The 26966-nt window shown below is 49.0% G+C and overlaps 1 protein-coding gene across 6 annotated transcripts in view; it reads left to right on the top strand.

Moving 5' to 3' along the window:
• The window catches only part of Mbp (myelin basic protein), a 110063-nt gene that overhangs the window by 12554 nt on the left and 70543 nt on the right, over nt 1–26966 (top strand). For all 6 annotated transcript variants that reach the window (XM_020165061.2, XM_020165058.2, XM_020165055.2 and 3 more), the window contains exon 2: nt 9375–9450. In XM_020165061.2, coding sequence (XP_020020650.1) covers nt 9400–9450 — 51 coding nt within the window. In that variant the 5' untranslated portion in view covers nt 9375–9399. The remainder of the gene's footprint in view (nt 1–9374; nt 9451–26966) is intronic.

Genomic DNA, 26966 nt, shown 5'->3' on the forward strand with positions numbered 1-26966 from the left:
GCAGTCCCACCTGTAACACAGTGCTACCCATCCCAACTGGATGACATCTTCAAAAACCTTATTCCCAGACAAGGTCACATTCCCAGGTACTGGGGTTAGGATGTGGACATATCTTGTCGGGGAGACACCAGGGTTCCATCCCCACCTCCTTGGGCTCGAAATACTCTACGCCATGCCTTCCCCCCCACTGACAGTTGGTAGTTTTTGTTAAATGTCTGTGTTGGCTGATCTCCAGCATTAGCCCCTAAGTGGTTCTTAGCAGAGGTTAAGCAGTCAATAAGCATTTTATATGATCCATGTTGGGGACCCTCAGATAGAAAAACTTTTTAAAAACTGTCACCGTTATTATATGTTTTCTAGTTACTAAGATAGCTAAAAAAAAAAAACCAAAACAAACAAACAAGGTGGCCATCCGAGGAACCATAATTAGTCTGTTTTCTATTACTATAATGAGCATAGTAATGAAATATAATGAGTATATATAATGAAATGCCTGAGGCAGGCTAACGTCATAAAGAAGAGAGGTTTATTTAGCTAACAGTTTGAGAGGTGGACAGTCCAAACAACACGGTGCTGGCTCGGGTAAGGGTGCCACAGGGAATGGCAGGCATATGTGGGAGAAAGAAATCACATCTTCCAACAGAAAGCTAGAGAGAAATTCAGGGTCTGGGCTCAACCTTGTGAGACATGTCTCACAAGAGCCAGGGGGGCCACAGAACTGTCCTAATCCCTTGCCTGGCATAAGCACCTCCCATAGGTCCCAGTCATGAAGGTCCCACCCCTCTCATACCACCATGCAAGGGTCAGTTCCCAGCCTCAACCCATAGGATGCCCACTGATGTCCAAGCCACAGTGAGATGGGGCCAAGAGCTGGCTCTCGCTGCTTCCTGCTTCTTAATTTCACTGTTTATTAGGGATGGAGTCTGGATGCCTGTCACCCTGGAGAGTCTGGGCCGTGGACTGGGCTGGTGGCAGGTTGGGGCCTCCTGTCTGTCTACTCACAGTGGAACACAGTGAGGTCACACCCCCTGGAGAGGAAAGTCCCATGGGTGGAGTGGGACCTGCTCTCTGAAAGGGAAGGGAAACTCCTGACCCACCAAGGCCCCTCATGCTGCAGTCAGAATCCCGGGGGAGAGCAGGGGGATGTAGCCTGCTGTCACTGCATTTGGTGCAGAAGGGCTGGTTGGGGGCAGTGGGTCTCATGGGCTGGGCTTTGCCAGTGAAGACCCCAAATGGAGGACAGGGTGGGGCAAGGTGCTGGGGGCCTCCAGGAGAGCTGATGAGGTCTAGCAGTGAGCAGGGTGGTGAGCAGTGAGAATGGGGTGCTGGGGAGCCACACTTAGGCCAGTGCCTCCCGTTCAGACAGAGGGGAAGGAAAGCAGGCACTGGATGCCATGGTTGGGACTCTCTGTGAGAGGAGACCCTGCAGGGCTAGGGTGGGAGAACGTGTGGGAGTGAGGGATGGAGGTCACCCAGGCAGCCTGTCCCCTGCCTGTGGTGCAGGGGACAGAAAATGGCCCAGAGAAGACAGGGAGGGCACTGCCCTGACACAGCACCCTCCAGCCCCCTACCCTCTTCCCTGCCCCTGCCTGCGCTATGGGAAGACTGAGTCAGGTGGAGCCAGAGGGACAGAGGACAGAGAGGGGCCCACGCTCCTCCCAGGACACAGACCTCAGCTCCTTTTCCATGGAGCTCAGAGAACTTTCCTCTCTGTCCCTCCACTCTCGTGCCTAAGTATGGGAGGTGGAACAGGAACGCAAGCCCACCCTGCCCTTGTTGAAGGTACAATTCTGACCTTCAGACATCCTGAGGTGTGTGTGCAACACAGCCAAGTGATAGGGAGCAGGAGTGGGGACAGCTCACAGGACAGAGGTCAGCTGTCCCTCCACTGATTACAGGAAGTGCACCTACTTCTGTTGTGTTTTGTGACATGTCTGTCTTCATGCGCGTGTTTGTGAGTGTGTGTGTGCTGTGTGTGTTGTGTGTGCATGTGTGTGCATGTGTGTGCGTGTGTGGTGTGTGCTGTGTGTGTGCGGTGTGTGCTGTGTGTGCGTGGGGGTGTCGTGGGTGTTTGGTTGTGGCGCTGGTGAGGTCCATAGCTGTTTACTGTGTTCTGAGCACAGGGTGTTATTACAAGAATGCTTGTCACCTGAGCAGTGACGATTGTGTGCAGAAAGCAGGTTTCAGTGCATGGAGCTGGTAGACAGAATAAGAGGAAGAGGAACTGAGGAAGGGAGAAGAGAGCCTGGGAGGGAGAGAGAGAGAAAGAAAGAGAGAGAGACCAGCCGGAGGACAATGGTATTGCTTCGTTTCTCTTTTTCTGTCTTTTATTTTATTGCAAGCCCCCTGCTCTTTTACATTTGCTCGCTGGTCTCCATTTAAAAGTTGAAGAAACAGCTACCCTGCCCCTCCCTCCACTTGAGGCTGTCACATTCCAGATGGGGTTTATTTTATCTGCAGGAAGACAGGCGTCCACTCCTCTTGCTGGGCCACACCCGCCCACCACGCCTAGCACCATCCTGGTCTCAGAGGCTGCAGACCAGAGGTCCTGAGGTCTGTCTGCAGTGCTATGAATTCTGGAAGGAGGCAGAGGCCTCGCAGGAGGAAGTGGAGCTGCTGGGGCTCTCGGGACCCGAGGGCTCCTTCGTGGGGTCCCCTGGCTGCAGCCTCTGGCTGTCCAGTCTCACTCTGTCTTGCTGTTAGTCTTGATACAGAGGGACCTGACGCCGACCCTCCACAGTGGCCCATCTTCATGGCCTCTAGTCAGGTTTGCCAGTTCTGGATACTGGTCATTCAGTCCAAAATCTACGTAGGATCTCCCTCAAACACACGTGCAAGTCCACAGTCATCTCTTCTTTGATGACATTCTTCAAGAATCATCCCAAATACTGAAGCATCCTCGTAGGTGCTTGGTGGTCCCCCAATCAATGCAGGTCAGAATGTTCAACACAGAGGATCTGCACGTCACCCTAAATGCGTCAAGCATTTCCTCCATGCCAGACAAAGCCAGGCTCTAGTGACAAGTGCTGAGACCCACAAAGGTCCTGTGAAGAGGTCCAGGTATAGAAATTACAGCCACAGGGCTGTAAAGTCAGTTTACCTCTTAAGTCGACCATGACTGGCAACCACTAATGGTTCCCAGCAAAGTGCATGAAATACTGAAAACATTGCTTTGGGGGTTTTAAAAAGCAGAGAGAACAGTGGTGGGAAGTCTAGGTTCTGCTCATGTAAGCACACGTTAGTACTCCAGCTTCTTGAGATTTATTATAAATGCATTCTGCTGGGTAGATTTTTTTTTAGACGAACCTTCATTTTCATGCTTTGTACTAGATAATCACGTGCCAGGTTAGGTATTTTACAAATTCAGAAAGAAGTCTTACAGTATTTAGTGCCTAGTGAATTTGCACAGAGCAAATGTCTCATAAACACTTGCTGAATGGAGAAAGCACACTGCCAAAATATGGCCACGTGCACTGCAAAGGACGCTGCTAAATGGTCCTCACCTGGGCGCTGCGTTGCCAGGTAACTGCCGCCGTTCTCTTACTAAAGAAGAAGGAAAGGCGGAGCGCTAGGGAGAAAGCCTCTGCTCCATATGAAGGGGGATCTAGTCTCTAAATATAAGTTCAAGATCCAGTTTGCTGGAAAATCCTGAACGATCACTATTGTTTACATCAGAGATGGAAAACTCCTTTGTGTAAAGGGCCAGGTTGTAAATTTCGCAGGCCACGGGTCCACAGCAGTGGCTTTGCCCTGCCTTGGCAGCCTGTGAGGAGCTGTAGAAAACATGCAAAGGAGAGAGAGACCACAGCCCCACCCCCACAGAACTTCACTCACAAAACCATGAAAATACTAGGTACATGGACCATCGGTGATGACCCCTGATCTGTATGAAGAAAGAAAGCATTCCTTGGTGTTTGGGCTTAAATAAAAATAAAGTGACGTGACATATTAGTCTGAGACAATCTCTGAAAACTTTGAGCCAATGCAAAGTTTCAGATTCCTGCATTTGGTTCACCTTTGGTTAGATATTTGCATAACTAACACATGACCAGCAGTAACACACAGCCTCTCAAAATAATGTCTACATTTTGAACCTGATGTAAATTTTAGAAAGAGTACGCTTTGATTTTGTTTTATTTTGCGCTAATGGGGATTGGACCCAGGGCCTTGAACGTTCTACCACGTGAACACTGGACCACAAGCCCTCTGTGCCCCCAGTCCGGGGTGACCTGTTTTAAATGTATACTGCACATGGAAACCGTGATGGGAAAAGTTTTAATAATAGCCAAGTTCTAAAACTAAGGTAGTATTCAAAACTGAATTGAAAGCAGAGGTTTAAATCTGAATCCTGCTTTCAGATCCCAGTGCTGTTGTCTGCATTAGTTCTGAGTTTGAACCACACAGCAGTCATGAGTCCTGGTGCTCTCTCTCTCTTGCTTACAGGTGGAAAGCCAGGATTGTCCTCTGATATCCTTTGTCTCACTCACTCGTGCATCCTGTGCTGGACCCCAGAACCATGGGAAAGCATATATGGCCTTGTCACCTGCCTTCATATAGTGACAGTCCAATGGGGATGCACACTTTAAAGAGTTACACGCAAGTGCCAGAGTGACAAGTACTTATGGACAAGAATGGTCCACTAACAGGTCATATAAGTGAGGGATCTCATGTAGATTAGGTCTGGAAAGAAGGTCTTGGTGGGAAGGTGACATTTAAGCCAACTTAACAATGTACAGAATCTATAGCTGGGTGTGGGGCACATGAGTGTAATCACAGCACACACAGGAAACTGAAGCAGGAGATCATGAGTTCAAGGTCAGCCTAGGCTTCTTAGCAAGATCCTGTCTCACACACACAAAGAAATACAGTTTCAAGAACAAAAACTTATGTATTTTTCTTTTTTACTAGTCCATACTTAAAAATAGAACAAATTAAGCAAAGCTCTGCAAAGTGGGGTGTTCATTCATTTATTTTGCTTAGAAGGGGAATAAAATTTAGTTCATCCAAGCAGACTAATTCTCAAGGTGTCCACTTGATTTACCTCTGTGCCCAGTTCCCAGCACGGGTCATTTCAGTAGAGGTCCCTGGTGTTCATTCTCACCACCCCCCACTGTGAGTCCCAAAGCCCGTGTCCAGGCATGAGGTCTCCAAATTTGGAACCCCTGAGTTGACACAGTCTAGGCCTGGAACGAGTGTTTCTCGAAGCTCCAGGTGAGCTGAGCTGTTGCTCTGGGATCTGTTTCAGCCAGGTCACCTCCCTGCATCGTCCAACCTCACTCTGTGTGGTGGTCTTTTACCCCACCAGGCTCTCTCCCCAGTCCTTCTCAGTCCCTCTCCATACATGATGCCTCATGGGTGTCCTTACTGCCACAGTCATACCACCATAGATATCTGTGAACACTGACAGGCTACAGGACAGAAGAAAACTCTTCTGAAATACTGTACGTAAATAACTGACCAGAGAATGCAGAAAAAGATACACTGCTCTCTGCTTCCTGCACATTGGGAAGGAAGATATTTAATGAAGACGCTTTATTACAAGACAGGTGGACTTTGAGTTAAGATACCTGTGGGAGCCCCAGCTCTTTGGGGTCATAGTGCAGTCCCCTGACTGCATTCCATGTCTTATGAAACTTGGGAGTCAGTCATCCTCCAAGGAAGGGAAGAGATAAGTCGTCAGGGGCCAGTTGCTGTCAGATGAATTTCCATATTGTTCTTCTCCACAAACTGCAAAAGATTTCTTCTTACAGATGCAAAACCAGAAGCAGAGAGAATTAATTCCATTAATTTCATAAAATGGGAACCCAAAACGCCATTGCACGTGCCTGTTACCAGCTCGTACTGCAGATGTTAGGTAGTGAGTCAGGAGAACCCTGCTCTGCATTACAACCCCTGGTACCCAAGTGCTCAGATACCTTTTCTCAGGATACCTGTTAGAGTAAGGCTTTCTCTCTCTCTTTTTCTTTTCTTTCTTTTTTTTTTTGGTACTGGGATTTGAACTCAGGACCACCAGCCCTCTTTAATTTGTGATGTGTTTTATCGAAATACAGTCTCATGAACTGTGTGCCTGGGCTGGCTTCAAACCTCGATCCTCCTGATCCCTGCCTCCTGAGCAGCTGGGATTGCAGGCGTGAGCCACTGGTGCCATGCCGTGAGGCTTCTCTGTATGGTGTTAGTTAACAATTTAGGGACGTATGCTACCTGAGGTCTGTGCAGTTCTTCTCCACGTGACATATTCATACCGTAAAAAAACTCAAGTTACCAGTTTTTCACTGAAAGGTATCTCTAGAGGCGCACTCATGGCTAAAGTTGTTCTTCTAAACCGTAGGATGGGGTAAAGCCTACAGGGTTGTTGCTATAATATCATAACTTAAAGGCTTGCAGAACTGTGATGGACAAAGCAAATCATTAGAAAAATAATCCTATTTTCCCCACAGAAACATTTATTTTAGGATTGCTTTCTTGAACATGGACTGAAAAACAAAACATTGTGCAATATACAGGAAGTCATGAAAACAAAGGCCAAAGAACTGGAAGCTGTGGCTGGTGTCCAGCCACATGTCCATCTGTGTCCCACACTGTAACGCTGTCGATGTCCTGCTGCACAGACTCTTACAGAAGTCCCAACGGTCATGCAGTGTAGACGGCATGTGACAGTCCCACACCACCATCGGTTTGGCTTGTGACAGTGGTGATGTATCCTCCTCACATTTGAGCAGCTTTGGGAGGGGGGAGGGGTTGGGTCACCAGCCGTCTAGGACAATGCAGGTGAGACTTCTCTTTCTAACACTAAAGCTGTCCCAAAAGGGGAATGTCACAGTGCCAATATCTGAAAAGTCACACTCCAAGTTGTTTCAGCCACAAGCACAGCAGCATTTGACTGCCTGGACGCCCCTCTGAAGTTTGGGGAGCACTGTCTCGAATTTCCTCTTCCTTTTCTCTTCCTCTCCTCCCACCCATGGTACACAGTGTGGCCTGAATGCACAGGTGCTCTTATGCCCTTTGCCACCCTTGTCTGTGGTGTGCAGCCTTTTGTTTGAGCTCATGGGCTTCTCAAAGCATTGGAGGGTCTGCCCCTTTCCCTTTCCTTGACGTGGGCTTGAGTACCCACAGACGAAAAGCCATGTCATGACATCATGTCCCATTGACAGTTCACCACCTGCCCCATCGTGCTGCCAGGGCCCGAGCAGAGGAGACAGGCAGGAACCCACGAACCCCACACCCTAACCAGCCCACGGCAGCCCCTCAGGACACCCACCTGCAACCGCCCGCAGCCTGCACATTTCATCCTGATCCCAGGGAGCAGAGCCCTGCCGAGGTTGTAGGGTAGAGACTTGGGTCCCATCTGCCCTACTTGCACCATAGACAGGCTGAGATTCCACCCACAGTCAGGTGGTTAAATACTCAGGAGCCAGGTGTTTTCTCCTCGTGCCCCTTTGTGGCTCAGCCTGGACGTTGACCTGCAGGACGAGCTAGGGGCTTCACCCACGAGTCCTCCGCCAGCTCCATCATGGTGGTACTTAGGATTCAGGCTGCCTCAGGAGGGCATTAGTAAAAACAGAAGCCAAACAAGACAGATCGCTTCCCAGTGGATCAGGTGGCTAATGCATCCTGCCTGTGCTTCATTTTAGCTCTTCTTTGGACACAAAGTGTTGATAATCCTGCAAACCTATCAAAACTCAGCAACCCTGCCAGCTTAAAGTCTGATCACTCTAGAAGTCTGCAGTAGTCTCTTTATAATCCAGTGTCCCTTCCTCCCCCATCCCCATGTCTTCCTCTGCTATTTTATGAACAGCTTCCTCAGTTATCCACGGGAGACCTGAGTCCACCTGGCTTTCTGAGGCATTCCATACTTTTACCATACTGGCTTTGCTTCCAGTTGTAGAATTGAGTAACACTTTAGTCCTTAAAGTAGAGCAAGTATCCATATGGGCTGAGCAAAAGTTGATTTTATAGACACAAGTGCAGAATCAAAGAGCCAGACACTGGTCATTTCAGAGTTACCTTTCCTGTAAGAAGAGGTCAAAGTGCCAGGACAATAGAAATCAGTGATTGGGAAACATCAGTGCTTATGTCACTTTTGTAAAAGGATTACAGCTGAGGGAACTCCACTCTTGCGCCAAGTGAAACTGGGAATTCGGCTGTTATCTCTTCCTGGCCTGAAGGTCAGATAACAGCTGGGTTTTGGTTTGGAGACTGGAGTGTCAACACAGCATCTCCACTTGGATCTGAGGTCTGGGGTCTGGAGCCAGCCGAGCCGCATACAAACAACAGCCCCCTGTTTTCCCAGGTAGCACCGTCCTGCTTCTCTCCTCAGCCATCCCTCCACCACCTGGGATGACTGGGTCCTTTAGGGAAGAGTCCCCAGCTGTCATCAGTCACCAAAGGGCACCTGGTGACAGGGGAGGTGGAAAGCCAGGGTTGGGCAATGTTCTCCTCTAGAGAGTGACTTTTAAGGAACAAAGTGGGCATTGTAGCCAAGCTACATAATATTTTGGAAATTCCCCCTCCTGTTTTAGGAGGTGACTAGTTTTGTTACCTTTCCTGCATTCGGCAAGCAGTGGGTTCTCACATCTTTAAAAGGAATGCATCATGACAAACGGTATCTTATCATTGTCCTGGAAGGGTCAGGTGACCTGCAGCCAGGTTGCGACCCACAGTGCGAGTGGTCCTCTGCTGACCGATTATGGTCAGCAAAGGTCCAGAGAGGATGAAATGAACAGTTTGTCTGGGGTGGGTTTGGCCAAATTCTTTAACTCTGTGCTTTTTTAGAAAGGAACATGCATGTATTTACTGCTAAGATTTGGGTTCAAAAACAAAAATGAAGGTCACGTGCTTGTTTTTATCCAACTTTATCTTCCCTGCAAATTCTGCGGATTCTTTGCATGCTTGTCTGAGAAGCAGCCTCAGTCTGGTGTGATCTTTGCTCTTCTGCGATCACACAAACACTTCCAAGCAGGAAGTGTGAACGTCTACCCACCACCTTCTATTTTAAGAAGTGTCAGGCACTTTTCTGGCATCTCAGCTCATCTCCTCGAGTTACCTGGATGTGAGGCAGAGCTCCAAGTGTACGTGTTTGTGTGCGAATGGTCTGTGGATTTCTTGAGATGGCTTAATGGCTGTATAAGTGAGCAGACATGGTGATCTGTTTGTTGATAAGCAGATTTGGGGTATTGCTGCTGCTCTGCTTTCAGACCTTTGCGTGGGACCCAGGGTGGCCTTGGCAGTAAGATGGCTTCAGATGGCCTCTTGAGTTTTTGGGACTGTGGTTTTCTCTTATATATGGCACAGGATTGGTGCTGTGGTTGAAAAGCTAATGTGGAGAAATCTAAAAATACTAGCTTTCAGGCTGATGCCTTCTCTTTTTCTTTCAGCTTCTGAAGACCCCATCAGCTGAGGATGGGAAACCACGCTGGAAAGCGAGAGTTAGCTGCCCAAAAGTCCAGCAAGGTAAGACCCGGCCAAGCCAGCAAATATGGGCTGTGCACTTCAGTTTGGGTTATGAAACACAAGTGCTCTTGGCCTCGCAGAGGATAAAGGTGGACTTTAGCTGGCTCAGGTCCTCCTGTATGCCAAGAAGTGACTGGCTCTCGTTCTTGCGGTTGGTTAGTTATTATTTATTCGGGAAGATTGCTTGTCAGTAGGTACACCTTGACCTGGGAGGCAAATGTAGGAAGGAAGGGGAGGTAGGGAAGGAAAGAGGAGGGGAGAAAAAAGAGGCAGAGAGAGAGAGAGAAGGATGCAGAAAGAGGATGGAGAGAGAAATGGGAAGAGAGGAAGAAGGCCCTGTCCTTCACTCTCTGGTCCTAGAGTTGGGAACATTCACACAGAGAAGAGAGACTATAAAATTCCCTTGCATCCGTTCGAAAATACTTTTGCTTTTTCAACATTACCCTTTTTTTTAGTGGTATTCTCAAATTTCACTCTATCTAATTAGCTGCTATGTTGCAGAACATGAAAATTTAGACCCAGTTATGAAGAGTGACACTGAAGAGATTTACCATTAGGTCAAGGACCTAAAGTTACCCAAGGCAATGTGAGGCCAAAGCACAGCAGGCAGGTTTACTACCTGCCAGGTAAGGGGGCACTGGAGCTATTTCAATGGCAGTGCCTTCTGCCCACAAACAACATATTCATACAGGAGAGCACTGTAGGGGTGGGCACTCTTGAGCACACTCAGTTTACCATAATTCAAGAAGGAAAGATGGCAGATACATTCCTCAGCATGCTTAGTTAGTTCAAAACCATGGAGCACATGTTGGAAAAGTTAAAACGGCAGGCAGCCACACTGCTGGGCACACTTAGCTTATGTCATAAAGATGGTAGACAAGAACACTTCCAGGAATCTTCAGTTTCTTTGTCCCAGAAAAGTTTTAGCCAAAACCAAAGGACACTTTGAAGGTGGGTGACTATAGGAGTTGCCCTAAGGGCACCCGCCTTACTTAGCTGCTAAAACTAATTCCTTCTTGTGATAACTTCCAACGCCTGGCCCCACTCCCTCTGACTCTGGAAGAAGCTCTGGCTCTCCTTCTGGTCCTCAGAGAAAGATACCATGGTTGGAGAGCTCCTGCTGAATCCCAGGGATGGCCAAAGGGTGGGAAGTGTCTGACCCATCTCCTCGGCCCGGCATGAATCAGTGACCTGCCTTCTGAGTCCAGCATTGGTGCTCAGGCAAAGGCCCTCTGCCTGGTGGATTTTGCAGCCTCTCTCAGGTGGGGGTCATGCTCAACCCTGGCTGAGTCTCCCAGAGACTCAGAGAGTCAGGCACAGACGCCAGTGTTCTGTTCTGCAAAACCAAGGTGCAAGGCTCTTCCCTCTGCAGGTACCTGCACTTGTTTAGCTAAGGCTTCCCCCACATCTAGGGTCATCCTCCTACCCTTAGAACTTTAGATGTCCCTACCACACAGGGTGACAGCAGCCCTGCTACAAGCTGATGGTGACTGGCTTTCCAGTACTGCCTCCCTCCAAGTGCCCTCCTGCTCTTCCTCACCTTGTCATGGATGTTTGGAAAATGCAGCTAAGCAAACAAGGAAAATGCAAATGAAAAAACATCCAGCACATCTGACGAGACCCTTTAGCTAACCAGAGTCAACCTTTGTACTTCTGGCAAGGTGCCAGCCATGGCAGCTTCCTCTCTAATTGGGTTTCTCCATGTTGCCTCTGGCCCCAGCAGTGTCTCTGCATGGTGACTGTCATTGTTGATGTATACGTAGATCACGGTGTTCCCCTTGCTTCAGTTTCTGTCTACTCCTTCCTTCACCAATTGAAAATTGTTTCAGATTATTAGGACGTGAGGAAATATGCCCACGTTGCACTCAACCCTTTGACTCCACCCTAATTTGTAGGAGGAAGGGAAACCTGTCCGTTTCCTGGACACCTTACTTGAATTCCACACTCAGCAATGCATGCTGTCACTCAAGGCTCCCAGCCTCTTATGCAAAAACCTGTTAAATGTCCACTGAACTGAACTGATTTGAACAGTGGCCTCAACACCTGTTTGCCATGGTGTACAATACTATTCTACTTAGTAATAATGACCTCTGCAGCCTGATTGATATTTGAGTGCAATGTCTCCCTTAGACAAGTGGATGAGCTCCTCTGAAATTTGCTTCAGATCATCTCGGTGAAGCAAGTGAGTAATGCTATACCATTTGCACTCAGGTGAATTAAAGCTGTGAACAGTGGCACCTGCGTCTTGCCTGGATTTATAGATATCTTAGAGACTCTAGTAAATAAATATCGAATAACTGACTCATTGGTTTAACGCACGCTTGAGCTGTGCCGCTGCTGGTTGTGTTGTTGTCATTAGCAATGGCATGTGTGGTCACTATGAAGGGCACGGTTTGGACAAAAGTCTGTGTGATTAGGAACCAGCCTCACCAAAAGCGGAAGTGGAAAGCTGTCTGCATCAGGGTGCGCCAGGCTGTGGGATGCTAGGTTTCACAATTACTGGTTTGCAACTCCAGTTTCTAAAAACTTCTCTGTGGCTTTAAGTCTCTTTCCTGTTGTTTGTTTGACACTGAAAAATACCACAATATACTCCAAATTTCTTTAATTCTATCAACGTGAGATTTAAAGCAGTCCTGCAGCTTATTTTTATGCCTCGGTTTTCTGAGACCCAATCTTTAAAGTTCTGATGATTTATAAACAAATCAAAAAACAGAAAACCTAAAAAATATGATTCCTATGGTCAATTTCTCATGGAAGAGCTCTTTCTAAAAACATATTATAGAAATTATCTGGTGCCTTGCAAAGTGCATGTTCTGTGCTGCTGCATGGCATAGGCGAACATTTGAACTTGAACCAGAGTGAAAAAAGATTAGGTGACAGAGTCCCTGTTGGCCATCTGTGGGTTTCACTTAGAAGACAGTCCAAGGAAAGCTGGCCTGCCTCGGGGCTGTCATCCTTGATCTGAGAATGGGGGGAGGTCACCTCACTCATCCTCCCACAGGGCCTCTTGACTGCAGCTGCAAGGCAGATCTGAAGCAGGAAGCCCCAACTTCCCTCCCAATTGCCTCTCCTCCCTCTCTGAGGTAGAGAGGCACCCCTGACACCTCCTCCCCAGAACCTTTGCCATGTGGTTTGATGCAGACCACCTCAATCAGATTATTAGCTGATGGGGTCCATGTGCTTGTGAAGGAGAGGGTCCCTGTCATTGCTGTCTCCAAGGCCTTCATATCCCCAGTCCATAGCAGACCTGCTGGCCTTTGAAAGAGCAAATAGATCACACCTTGTTTACTAGCTTCTCTGTCATGGGGAGTCCTAGTCTCATGACACCCTTGGGCTCTGTTGGCAGACACCTGGCCTCTTCCCTCCAGAAACCTCCAGTCTACTGTGTGGGTTTTCCCCTAGGAACTCACTGCCTTGACATTCTGTCACTGGCTTCTCCTGCTAAGGAAGTCCTGTCAGTAATGAGAGGAAAGTAACTTTTTGAGGTTGCATTGCTGACCACATCCCACAGGGCAAGGCCCCAGGTAAGGACACGGTAGAGAGCCATGTTCCTGCAGTTCACCTGGAACACAAGGTGCCAAAGTCACTTAGGCAGATGGATGTCATCAGTCAGGGGACTGTGCTCATGACTCATAATGAATTCACACAAATAAGGTCAGCTCCTCGGGCAGGAGCAGTCTCAGGAGAGTCATTCCTATTTTCAGAAACAAAGCAATCACTGTCCTACCTCTGATTATCTTTCTTGGCCGTGGTGGCATTTGATTTGCAAATGGCCCCATCCCACTAATTTGCCTGCTTTTAATCAATCTGCCCATTTTGCTCTTGGATTCCACTTATGAGATAGTAAGTTGGCAGAACCAGAGTGGGAAGTGGTGCCAGCTGCTCTGGAGATCTTAAACCTGGCACTCAGGAACTGCCAATGGGGACTTCTGGAAGAAAACCGGTCCCACAAGCTTTTAGCCCATGTCTCTTCCTCTGAGGAGCCTACGAGCCTATGTGCTTAGAACAGAGACCATTGTTAACTGGATGACTCCCCATCTTTCTCCTGCATTGTTTCTCCTGTGGATTTGCTCTGTGGCATATTCTAGGAACAGCTAGGCCTCCAGCCAATGATCCAGTAAGTGTGGGTGAGCGACCCACCTGTGACATCAAGGCCAGCACTGATGCTAATTAGAGTGCCATTCAAAAGCCAGGCACTCTGTAGACACTACCTGCAGGTTGTGTGAGCCCTGGGGCTGCCATAATGAAACACCACAGCCTGGGCAGCTTACACAAGGAAAGACTGTGTTCTCACAGCTCAGAAGGCTGGAAGTCTGAGACCAAGGGTCAGCTCTCCTTGGCTTGTGGACGCCATCTTCTCCTTGTGTCCTCGGTGGTCTGTGTCTGTGTCCTGCTCTCCTGTTCTCATAAGGACCCCACTCATGTCGCATTAGGACCCCCTAAGGGCCGAAGTTTATCTGAATTGCCTCTTTAAAGTTCCATCTCCAAACAGAGACATTTTAAGGTGCTGCAGGCCAGGACTTCAACATGTGAATTTCAGAAGACAAAATTCAGTCTATAATTTACATATTACTTGATAAATTCTAGCAGAGATTGGGCAATTCTGAGAGATACTAGAAGGTAAATTCTCCATCCTTGGCCTTGCACTCAGCACTAACCTGTGAGCCTCCCCCTAAGATGGATGCCTCTAGGGTGGAGACTCCACACTAACAGCCCAGTTTCTCATCCTGTCTTCTTCCCTCACAGAATAACAGAGCATTTCAAACCTATGAAGCCATATTGGGTATTTCCTATGTGAAATTACACTTTCTGCCTTCTTCCATAGGCCCCTGAACCTTCCAGGTCCCAGCCTTCAGACAAGCCCCATCCATAGGGCAGGCTCCACCTACAAGACAGGCCTCACCCACAGGGAAGAATCCACCTAAAGGAAGGCCCCACCCACAGGGAAGAGTCCACTCACAAGGCAGACCCCACCACAGTGCAGGCTCCACCCACAGCAAGGCTCCACCCACATCAGTCTCCACCCACAGCAAGGCTCCACCCACAGCGAGGCTCCACCCACAGTGAGGCTCCACCCACAGCGAGGCTCCACCCACAGCACAGGCTCCACCTAAAAGACCAGCATCTACTGTTTTATCACCCTTAAAGTTGTCTGACCAAATAGGCTGTCTCTAGTTGCTAAGAGGATCACGTTCTTTCAAGTCCAGATGACAAAGAGTAGTTTAGATTTGCTAATCCCTACACCTATTCATCCATCCATTCACACATTAAAAAGTGCTTCATAAGTATCTGCTCTGCTGGACCCTGCTGGACCCTGAATGAAGTCTGGCTCACCACCAGCCAGTTAGGTGACCTGGGGCAAGTTGGCTAACTCCTGACTCAGCACCCTCCTCCATGTGATGGAGGCATGGCTACCGGCAGTGGAGAAGTTGATGTGTGCAGGACTCAAGGGGCCACACTGATGCCCAGCAGGTGATACGCTTGGGTTGCAGTCACTACACTAATTTCTAGCTCTTGTTGTTGTTTTAAGAAGAAAAAATTAGACCCTGTGGCTGTCCCCAAAATATTTCACATTGTGGTAGAAAAAGCAACAAAATTGTGAAACTGCTTTCAGAGTCACGAGGGGAATGTGGACAGGTGTTGGGGACAAGGGCCTGAGGACAGCTTCAAGCAGCTTCACACTCAAGGGAAGCGACACAGCACTTCTGCCCTGCTTCCCTAGGACTGGGCCAGCTGTGAGAACAGATGGGACACCCTTCATAAAAATCCTTCTACAACACTCTCCCACCTTCAGGATGGCTGAGACTGAGGGTTCTGAGGCCCCACTAACGCTCCCCTCCACCAGCTTCTATGGAGGGAGAGCCCTGTGTTCTGAAAGAGCCTGGAGCTGCCTGGACATTGCCGCACTTCTCAGAGTGACTGCTGGAAGCCCAGCGTCCTTCTCAGGAGTCCTGTCACTGAGGGGGTGGCTGGGCTCCTCACCATCCTTGGTATTTCCATGTTTACAAGGAGGAACGCTGGGCTGGAGGGCCTCTGTCTCTTAGTACATGTGGAGGATCTTTGGGGCTGTGGCAAGGACACTGGTCTCGGCAGATGGCCTGACTGAGTGTTGTCTCCTGAGGGCCAGGACCTGGAATGCCATTATTCCTTGCTGTGTGTCCTACAGAAGAGTCAGTGATCATTGTCTTTTGTGCAGAGGACAAAGATTACAGAATGGAAACTGACCGAGAGAGGAAGGAAGAAGCCAGGGAGGGACAGAGGATGGGGAGGACAGCAGGCCAGGACAAGAAAAGATGCCCAGCAAACCTCTGGGCTGGTGGAGTGGCTCAAAGAGTAAAAGTGCCTGCCTAGGAAGTGTGAGACCTGAGTTCAAACCCCAGTGCCACCAAAAAACTCCAATAAGCCAACTAAACCTCTGCCTCTCAATGGGCTCAGCCCCACCAGTCGTGGCCCTGGAAAGCACCCCTTGGGCTCAGGGTGACTGCAGAGCTGGGCCCTGGGCATCTCTGGTGGTGCTCACCAGTGTTGCTCAGTGGGGGTCAGGAGAAGGTTCTGGAACAGGCCTGGTCTCTGGAGTCCTCTGCCCTTCCTCAGCTCTCTCCAAGTCCTTTTGTACCCACCAGAAGGTCTGGGATTCACAGGGTCCAGGTCCTGTCTGTCAGTGTTTAAATCTTTCACTTTGGGTTTCTGGACTCAGGAGGAAGGCACTTTGCACCTCTCCAGGGTGACTCCAGCCTGGCAAATCTATTTGCATATTTAATCATTGTTAAGACCTGTCTCTCTTGATGAGATTCCAGATATTAGACTGGCATGCTGAGAAAGTAGGCATTTAGTTTGCAGATCAACACAGAGGCATTGAAGCAACTCAGCTCTTCCCATTACATGAAGTAGCATCTTTCACTGTGACCCAGACAATGTTTCCCTGAATACCTGGGCACCCGGTGGCCACTGCTCCTCCTGGCTGGGCTTTCATGGGTCACACACACTCTAGCATTCCATCCCTAGGGTAGAATGGCCTCAGGTTATTCAGCTTTGCAGGAGGCGCTGCCCCTCGCAGCTGCCTCGGGAATGTGAGGTGAGTGGATCCAAGCTGCCCTTGGTCCCCATTGCCTGTCGTGCGCAGGCGTCTCTTCTCCCCATGAAAAATTCAGTCCTGCAGTGGGCTTTGCTGGTGGCAGGGATGTTGCTGAATGCTGAATCTAGCCCAGTTGTCATGAAGGGCTCCAGCGCAGGTCCCACAAGGCACAGTCAGGTGACATCACCAGTGAAGAGGGGAGAAGCCTGTCCATCCTCATTCCTGGAGGACAAGACCTCGCAGTCCCACACTGTGCTTCCTGAGGTGGTGCACTCCATCTGCCTCACAGGAGCGGGGCCACAGGCACCTGGAAATGAGACACTCCCTCCCTCCTCAGCCCAGACTTGTGCCTGCATTGGGCATGCACTGGCAGATATAGGACTTCGATGTGACTTGATGGTTATGTCCATCAGTGGATCATTTCCATTTTCTAGGCAAGTCACGTGAAGGTTTTGAGAACTCAGATGATTCTTAAGTTCCTGTTCAAAATGAGCTGAAGAGCTTAGGGGAAGTCTGGGGTGTGGCTCAGGGGCAGAGCGCTTGCCCCCTATACATATGCACAGCTATAGGTTCCTTCCCCAGCAATGAAAACAAAAACTGCTTAGGGGACTGAAAGGTACAGGCTGCGATACTTACCAATCCTCACCCACCTCGTGTGACACAGACATGTGGAAACCCCCAGTCAATGTCTGGAAAACTCTTCCATTGTGGGTGTGTGGACAGACTTTATCTCTCACTGTGTCTAGTGTGGATGGTGCCTAAGGCTGCAGCACACACAGCGGTCATCCATGCACCGATGCCCTCTGTGCATCAGTGTCCTCTGTGCACCAATGCCCTCCATCTGGGCCTCCATCCGGGTTTCCACACCGTGGCACTGTTTGCATCTGTGCTGCCCACTGGAGCAGCCGTTAGACACGTGGTAACAGCACAAGGAACATAGCTGCTGCAACCGAAGGGTAGAATTTTCAATGTCATTATTTTTAAGTAATCTAGATGTCGCCGTGTGTGGCGAATGGCGGCCCTTTAAGAGAGCACAGCTACCCTTAGTCCCCTTGCAGCTCCATTGAATCGATGAAAGAAAAAAATGGGATCTTTCCCAAAGTCCTGTGACTGTGCAAAAGTGAATGTTGTGTTCAGAGGGGCAAAGTCCTGACAGACGCAAATACACAGGAATGTCAGGAAGTGAGGCCAGGCGGGTGGGCTGGAAACCACAGAGCAAGTGTGCCTCCCACCCCCGCAAGGGTCTTAGCGTCCATCATTTTGCTTCTTTGCTTAATATTCCCATGAAAGTGTGCTCGTGTAGACCAGCGAAACACACCCTTAAACACAGCGAGCATCTCCATAGACTGTTTCTGGGGCAACGGACTCTGAAGTCTGCCCCTCCAGTTTGCTGAGTGCTTCGAACTTCATTGAGCTCCTCCAAAGAGGAATAAAGTAACACAGAGAGACTTCTCCGTTTAACCAGGCCTTCCCAGAATCTGCTCTGATCACCTGATCACCATTCTAAGAAACTCAAAGTGGGTCTGCATCTGATTGAGACATGTGCGAAGCCCCCCTCCCCTGTCCCCCACCCCGTGCCAAGCTGGTTCCTAGAACCATGTTCGCAGTGAGGACATGCAAAGAGCTAGGTTCCAACCCTGGACTCAGTGAGCCCTCGTGGGCACTCAGGGCCAGTGACTTCTGGAGCCGGTCTGTTTGAGATGCAGAGTTTTTTACTGATGTTAGAAAATAGTCCTTCTGAGTTCCCAACTCATGGCAGACTCTCCAGTGCCTTTTGTGACAAATGCTTTTGTTTGTGGGGTGGGCTCAGAGAAAGTCTCTTATACATTTCCCAGGGAGGAAAGAATGGCCACAGGTTAACTCTGACTCTAAAGGCAGTTTTGTTTCATCTGACAATCTGGGAACACAGGTGGCTTTGTAAAGCAAGGGTGGACACAGGTCTCACCAGGGAGAATGTAATTATTAACAATATAAAGTACAATTGGCAAAGCCAAGCCCTCAACAACCCCTGTTAACCATGATACCATCTGGTTGTGACGCAGACACACATAAAACCAACAGTGCAGCCAGCACACACCTCCTAAACCAGCACCCACCACCTCCTGCAGGTATTGCCTCACTCCAGTGCCAGGCTCAGCCCCTTCCCACTGACCCCGTGTGGCCCCATGTCTCAGGGTCGCATCGAGGTCCAGCAGGGCAGTGAGCTCAGGCTCAGGGCTCAGGAAACCCCAGGGGCACTCAGAGACTGTGACACACATCCCCTGTTCTTTCACCTGTACTAAAGGGTTTGGGATTTGTTTTTTGTTTGTGGGGAGTGGTGTTAGTTTTCAAACATAGTTTACCAAATTTGTAAGCTGCTATGTTTTATTAGACTTTTGGGGCACAAAAGTTGTTAAATATAGAAGATATATTTACTGGTTGTTAAATGTGAGTGATATAAAAATAAAAGCATGAAGCTGTAGAAGCAGCTGGAGATACCCAGCCTCCTCGGTGTCCTTGCGGGTTACACACTCAATGGGTCTGGCGTTCTGAAATCAGGAGTCTGGGGCTCGGCAGTTACACTTGGGCACCCACTGCTCCAAGGTGGACTTGGGAAATTTTCCCTCCTTATTCTTTACTGTGTAATATTCTGCAGCACTGATGTGTCATGGGAGCCCTGGATGAGGATGGGGAGTGAGGTCAGAGATGGGCTGTGATCAGAGGCATAAACAACACAGATTTTTTTCTGAAGCCAGCTTTGTACGGTAGAGAGCATCTGAGCTTATGAGGGATTCACGTCAAGTGAAATCATTTTCAGTTTGAACTTGGATTTACATTTGAGTAACAAAAGGACACTGAGTAGGGCACAGCATGCATCCCTGGGCCAGGAGTGACCTCCATGAAAGTGAAGCCCACGCTCCTTTCTTGAAAGAAGGGGTGCTGGACTTGGAGGGAGTGGAGGCAGATGTAGTGCACCCTTGCAGGTGCTCCCGGGAGAGGACGGCAGACTGTCTCTACCCTAGCAGTCCTCTAGCTGTGAGGCTGGTGCAGCCACCACTTCTCATCCCCGGCCAGGAAACTAGAGGTGCCACTGCACCTGTACCCTTGAACAGGTTTAGTTCAGACTGTGTCCTTGTGGCCTCTTGTCAGCAACCTGGTTTCAGAAGTTTAAGTTTGGAAACAAATGTTGTCTGTGCACTGGAACACGCTTGTGAAAAGTCACCTCCTTTTGTCACTGTGTGTGATGCGTGGGGCATGGGAGGTGGTGTGCCTGGTGTGCGTGGTGTGTGTGCACGTGTGATGTGTGTGTGTATCTGTGTGCACGTGTCAGCATATCTGTGTGTGCACGAGCGCGGGAGTGTCTGTGGGCGTGTCTTTGTGTGCACAAGAGGAGGGCAGGGCTCTGACCTCCAGGACCCACAGCTGATATTGCAACTGGAACAGCTTCTCGTGCTCACCCTGGCTCTGCACCTGGAAAATTCTAACATGCCTCCTCCTAACTGCAGTTTGCTGTCTGCCTTGATTAATTATCATATTTTTAAAATTTAATTGCTAAGTAGTTACAGAGAAAGTCCATCCTGATGTCCTGCAGCCTTTGTACTTGGAAAAGAGTCCTCATTATCAAATGCCACCTAGTTAAATCCGCCACAAGTCCCATGTGGCCAGACATATGCAAGGAAATAAGGAAGACAAGTTGGTGAGAATGGGAACCTGCCATGGTGACTTGGGGGCCACTGCCACACAGGTTGCTCACAGGCAGGCGTGCACTCACACCATCCTGTCTCTCAGCTGCACAGACACCTGACAGAAGGCCATGTCCAGAGACTCAGATGTGCAGGAGGCCTCGGTGGTGTTTGGTGTTTGCAGTGTTGCAGAAACTCACCTCTGCCAGAGGCATGGTTCTGAATCCGCTCCCCTGGTCCCCTGAGGGCTGACCTCTAACTGCTGCCTAGCCTCCACCCTGGTGCCCCAGGCCCTCTGCCAGCAAGGTATAGTGGCTTCTTCTGCAGAATGCAGTGCAGCCGGCTCCTCCAGATGCATCCCAGGACAGGGGTGACTACAAGAAAATGGGAGGAGCCACTCCAAATATGTCATTTTCCTTGACAAAGTAGGTCACCGTGAATGCTGGCCATTCCCCAGGGCCAGTGAGCCTCCCACATGCTCAGTGGAGCTGGTAGGTACCACATTCATCACCACCCGTGTCCTGTGGTCAGTTCTCATAAGAGAGCAGGAGTCACGTGGTTTGGTGGCACTGCTTTCTCCACGGGTGGTAACATGGGTGTCTCAGCTTCTTGTTTGCAGTGCGATGGTCCTGCGTATGTCTTGCATGTACAAATGCATGACTTCTGGTTTTCTCTACTGAGTTAACCAAGACCGTGCTGATGGACAAGCGCTTATTTTTATTCTTCTCAAATATAAAGTAGCCTGGGAAAAGTTGGTAGGCCGTGTATTCTCTGTGGCAATTTTGGTGGCTGTTTTTTTAAAGTGGCTTATGCATTGTATTTCAAAACGAAACTTGGTGTGGTATTTGGAGAACATCGAGGGAGTATATTCCCTCTGTCGAGCCTTCTTGACAAGGGCTCTTTCCAGATCATGTTGAAATACAAAGTATTCCATTCAGGAACAGGGTGGGCCTTGGTGCTCATTATCACTGTCTAGAAGAAAACCGGCCTTCTAGGTTTTGCTCCCAAGCAACTAGATTCAACTGAAGGCCAGGAGACTGAGCGCACATTTTTAAAAATCACATTTTCATGGGCATATAAAATAAAACTGCTGTTTCGTGAACAACTCAAGGGAAACCCATCCGCACTTTTCCTGGATAACTTGGTTGTCACATGACCTGTTGGACGAGTCAAGTATGCCCTAAGGAGAATTTTCATAATTTTTTGTAACTCGTGTGTTCTCTTAACTACATTCTGACAAGATGTAATCAAGTACAAATCAAGAGAAGTCTGGAGTCTGGACAACATGACTTCTTACGAATGAGGAATGGACCTTGATTGATCCTGACGATCAACCAAGAGAGACTGTCTCCCTGCCAGTCCAATCACAATCCAGTTCCTTTGTAAAACACGGGTGACCCTCTTTGCAGTCGAGCGTGTGGACACGAGGACCCGCGTGGGGTGTGTCTCCAGCTCCCAGAGCAAGTTGGAGCAGGTCTGCTGTCCGGGTGACTTGCCTTCTGATCACAGGGACGGCAGACTGGCTTTGAAGATGCTATGGAGAGATAAGTGACAAGTCCATTTTGCAACCTGGGTTTGGCCCTTTGGGGCAAGGGAGCCAGCATGCAGGTACAATTAGAGTCCATGTGACATTCCCTGTCTGTCCACTTCTCACTGCATTGATTCGCACCCTGAAACCTGATTGTGCTAAAGAAGATTTGATTTCCACCTTTCCAAGGACCTGACTGTGTGATGCAGTCAGAAGGGGAGTAAATGGATAATTAATGGCATATCCACATTGATTCATGCTGCATTCACGCTGACCCCTGCGACAGAGGCATCGCTCTGCCTGCTGCTCTGGGGAGGATGCTGAAGAGCTTCAGATGGGTAGGCTCAGTGTCTATGCAGAAATGTGTCTGTGCTATGATAGACTTGAGCGAAAGTAGGCCCTCTTCAAAGACTTGGCCCACCCTACAGGAAGCAAATAAATAAGAGTCACGGGGAAGGTAGAGTAACATTTTAGGGAGATTAAGAACACTCTTGTACTATATAAAACTGAAGGAAATGTATTGACCTTCAAAATAAGATCAGAGGTTTCAGTCTATTTTTAATAATGTAGAATATTTTTTGAACTGAGTGAATGCCCTTCTGTGAATTAACCTTAAGTGCATTTGAATCAAACTTGAAATTCACTCGACCTTGGAGCTCTGGGAGTGACAGCTGCACACAGCAGAATCAGTCAGTCTCTCCTGCCATCCTGAGGTCCCTGTCTTCGTACCACCTAGGCAGCTGAGGTGGCCAGAAGTTAATGGTGTCTGCATTCCTAGAATAGAAGCCAGGACGTCCAGTTCCACAATAGACCTTGATAAGCCGTTTTACTGCAACACTGGGTAATATTTATTTTGGTGTGACTTCTACAAGTCAAAGTTTAAATAAAATCCTGGGCACATTTCTTTGCATTTGCTATTTATTTAAAGAATACTGCACTCTTCACCACACCACAGCGTGGTCTCACAAAGAGTGTGCTTTGCAACCAAGTAGGTGAAAGAGCCATTTGCCAATCTGGGGTCAGTATGGCCTCCAGCATGAAGTCCAGACTCAGATAATGCTCTTGTGTGCCTCTCATTCCTCTAAACTGACCCTTTATGGGTGGGTTTAGTTTTGTTTTGTTCTTTTTTTTTTTCAATGTGGGGATTGAACCCAGGGTTCCCGTGTACTAGTCAAGCACTGTACCACTGAGGTACAGCCTCATCCCTGTGTCCCACCTTTTCTGGGACACAGTTCACACGCGTACAGTTCCCCCATCTAAAGTGCATGGTGCACTATTTGTAATACATTCGCAGGTATGCAGCCCATTTTAAAATCTGACTTCCCCCAAAGGACACCTGCCTCTTCAGCTATCACCCCTTCCCTCCCTGCCCCGCCCTCCACAGCCACCCATCCTCTCTGTTTCCAGAGTCCCCTGTGCAGGTGTGTTGTATGGATGGGATCAGGGTGTGGCTTTTTGTTCTCTCGGAGCGCAGTGTTTCCCAGGTTCATCCATGTCATGCATTATGTCTAAGAATCGTTTCTTTTCATTGCTGAATAATATTCCACTCTGGGAATAGCCTGTCTTCGAATTCTCTTTCCATTTGCTGGTGGGCACCAGTCCCACCTTTCAGCTATGATGAGTAACGCCGCTGTGGACACTCACACGCAGGTTTTTGTGTGGACGCTTTGTTTCTTGTGGATATTTCCAGGAGTGCAATGCAGAGCCACTGGTAACTCAGACTAGCTTTCTGAGGACCTGTCAGACTGTTTTCCCCAGCGCCACAGCACTTCACATGCCAGCAGGAGCCCGGGGTTCCAATGTTGCCACATCCTCTCCAACAGTTGCTGCCCTCAGTCTTGGGCCAAGGCCATACTAGTGTGCGTGAGGCGGGTCTCCTTGTGATTTTGATTTGCATTTGCATAGTGGATAATGGTGCTGGCTTCTTTTCATTGCTTTGAGAAGTCCTTGGTCCACCTTTTAAAACTGGGTTTCCACCTTTTCTTTGCTGAGTTGTCAGAGTTCTTCGTGTATTCTGCATACTTGATCCTTGCTGGGCATGTGATTTGCATATATTTTCTCCTATTCCCTGGGGTTATTTTTTTTTTCACTTTTTAGATGACATCATTTGCAGGGCAGGTTTGTTAAATTTTGATGAAGTTCCATTTGCCCACCGTCTCTCATTGCTGGTGCTCCTGATGTCTGTCTAAGAACCTTGGCTGGGGGCCCTGCTTTGCTGACCTGCAGGGAGTCTCTGACACTTGTTTTGGTGAAAAACGTATTTCCACCAAGTGTATCAGGAAATGAGTTGAAAGTGCTTTCTCTAGTACTTCCTTAGTAAACCAGGGCTCTCAGTCAGGGAAGGGTTTTTGTCCCGAGGGACATTTGCCAGTGTCAGGGGATATTTCTGGTTGTCATAGCTGGAGGCTCCACTAGCACCTGGTGGGCAGAAGTCACAGTGGCTGCTGAGCTTCACAGCACACAGGATGGACTTTGCCCATGACAGAGAGCTGGCCCTCTCCACCCCCTGAACATCAGCAGTGGCCGGGTGAGAAGTCTGGTCTGGATGCTCGGAGACTCCCCTCCACACTGTGCACCCTGTCCTGTTCTGCCTCACATGGGAAGGGCGCTGTCTGAGTGATTCTGGAGTCCATTTCCCTTTGACCCTGAGAGCTATCAAAGTTTTGCTAATGTCTTTTGTCACTTATCCAAACCTAAGGGTTAGGGTTAAGGTTAGGGTTAAGGTTAGGATTAGGGTTAGGATTAGGGTTAGGATTAGGGTTAGGTTAGAATAAAGAACATAGCTGGTGCCAGTGGCTCACACCTGTAATCCTAACTACTCAGCACACTGAGATGGAAAGGATGTTCATCCAGGCCAGCCTGGGTGAAAAAGTTCACAAGATCCCATCTCAACAACAAGAAAAAAAGCTGGTCATGGTGGTACACGCCTGTCATCCCCGCAATAGCAGGAAGCACAAAATGGAGGAATGCAGATGTAAGTTTTAAAAGCATACAAGAGGATTTTTCCATCCACATACAACTCCAGCAGACACGACCCGCTCTGTGAACACCAGCCTGTGATGCACGCTGTCCTGGTGCTCTGTGCAGGGTGGGGCAGTTGCTTCTCCTGTCCATCTGCTGCAGCCGAGGTCCTGGGGGTTTAACTGAGGAGCAGTGCCCAGGAACTGAAAGCGCATACAAGCCCAGCCAGCCCACAGGGTCTGGATGCATAGTGAGAGAGAACCCACAGTTTCCCTAGACAGTGGGCTCCTGGTCTCCAGTCCCTAGTGCTTGGCTATGCACTAGTCCATGTTTCCTGCAGTGGACATGAACACAAGACACCTGCCCACCCTGCTGCCTTTGGTGCGGCAGCTCAGCCTAGGAATCCCTAGGGATAGCTGCTCTTGGGTGACATCTGTTCTCAGCTAAACAGTCTGAGGCCCTCACCCTTTTTCTGGAAGGCACTGTGTTTCCCAGTCTAACCACTGTGAGAATGACTCCTTTTGCTATCTCTGAAGCCTGGACATGGAACGGGGCCCTCACCAGGGGTACAGAGTGCTGTGTGCTCCTCCAGGGCCACACTGTTCCACGTCTCCATCTCTGCTCAGCTTCATTGACAGCCTCGAGCCTCTGACTCACCCCTGGCCTCAGGGAGCTGCCTTCCTGGGAAGGGGGTGACCAGGCATCCTGGCACAGTGGGCCTCCTGCAGCCCCATTGGCTGAGCCCTCAGAGTCACCAGCAGGACGAGGAGCCAGGAATGTGAGATGAAGCTCTGCTCAATGGCTGAAGACACCCCATCCCAGTACAGCCCTGGCCAGCCAAGGCCAAGGCACCACCAAGTGAAGAGCAGAGCTCCCTCTACATGTGGGGACAGAGTCTACCGGACTTCCCGTGAGAAGAACTCCTCCTTCATCCTGGGTCTGGAAGGAAGGATAGAAATCTCACCAGCTCTGTCTTTTCACATATTTTGATGCTTAGTTCCCCCTCGAAATTCTTTTTTAACACCACAACTTGTTTTTGTCCAAAGTGGCAATGCCTAGAACATGTGGGCAAGCTAGGTTTGGTCTAGTCAACTGGTTACAAGTAAATGACAACTTTTTTATTAGCATATAACAGTTGGGGAGGATACATTGTGACATTTATGTATGTGTTTACAATATATCTTAGTTGCATTTATCCACTCCATCATTCTCCCTTTCCTCTTGCTCCCCTTCTTAGAACACTTTCAAAGGTTTCATTCTTCTATTTTCATGCATGGATACAAAATACATCCACCATATTCACCCTCATTCACCCTTTCCTTAGGCCCACCCCCTCCCACTGATACTCACCCCTGGAAAAGACCTAAAAATGACAACTTTTGACAGCAGTTCTGCATTCACCTTTCAAGGTCTCTGAGTGACTGCTCCTGACTTGTGTCCTGGCTTCTGGTTTGGATTTTGTGTATCAGACATGGACAACTTGGGGCTGTCTCTGCCAAGTGCAACTCAGATGCTGGGGGAACGTTCTGCCTTGTGGGCAGGTCAGGAATCCAGCTTCTGTCTGGGAATTGATTTCCCATAGACTTGCATGGCTGTGAGGTACTCAAAACTCTCAAAATCAATTCCTACATAGGCTTTTAAAAGCAGCCTGGGGGGACCATGACTCAGGAACTAACCCACAACCGGTTTTGCAGTGTGACATGCCTTAACACCTGTTCTTTCCTGATGAGTGTTCACTAGTGTGGATCAGAACTTTGGCAGTAAACTTTACAACTTCTTCACAACATGAGCCTTTTTGGTTACCTTTCAGAATTTTCCGTGGTGCACACAAACAAATCCTCTGGACCATTCTTTTAAAACTTGTCTTCAGCCTTCTAAAAGTGCAGAGAATGGCCTCGATGTGTGCATGGATGTGCACAGGTACACCGTGCATGGACACGGATGTGCACGTGTGTGCATGCTTGTCCCCTGTGCGAGTAGATTTCTTCCCTTGGTGGGTACCTGGCTCAGGTGACTGGGCACTCGTGACCAGGGAGCACATGGTTCCTCCCCCCTGTTTCAGCTTGTACCTGGTGGGGGCAAGTTTGGCTCCTTTACCTCCTTTTCTCGTCCACTTGTGTCTGATGAAGACCTATCTTCATTGTGCTTCCTGGAGGCCAGAGAAGGTGAACCTCGTGAGGCCAGTGCAGAGCCCACACTGACCCCACGGGAAATTGCTACTTGAAGTCAGTGAAGGCCCACTAAAGTTTCTCTTTCATGTTTTACTCAGAGAAAATTAGACCGATTACTG

The sequence above is a fragment of the Castor canadensis genome, chromosome 4 (genome assembly GCF_047511655.1).
Source record: "Castor canadensis chromosome 4, mCasCan1.hap1v2, whole genome shotgun sequence".
Taxonomy (NCBI): Eukaryota; Metazoa; Chordata; class Mammalia; order Rodentia; family Castoridae; genus Castor; species Castor canadensis.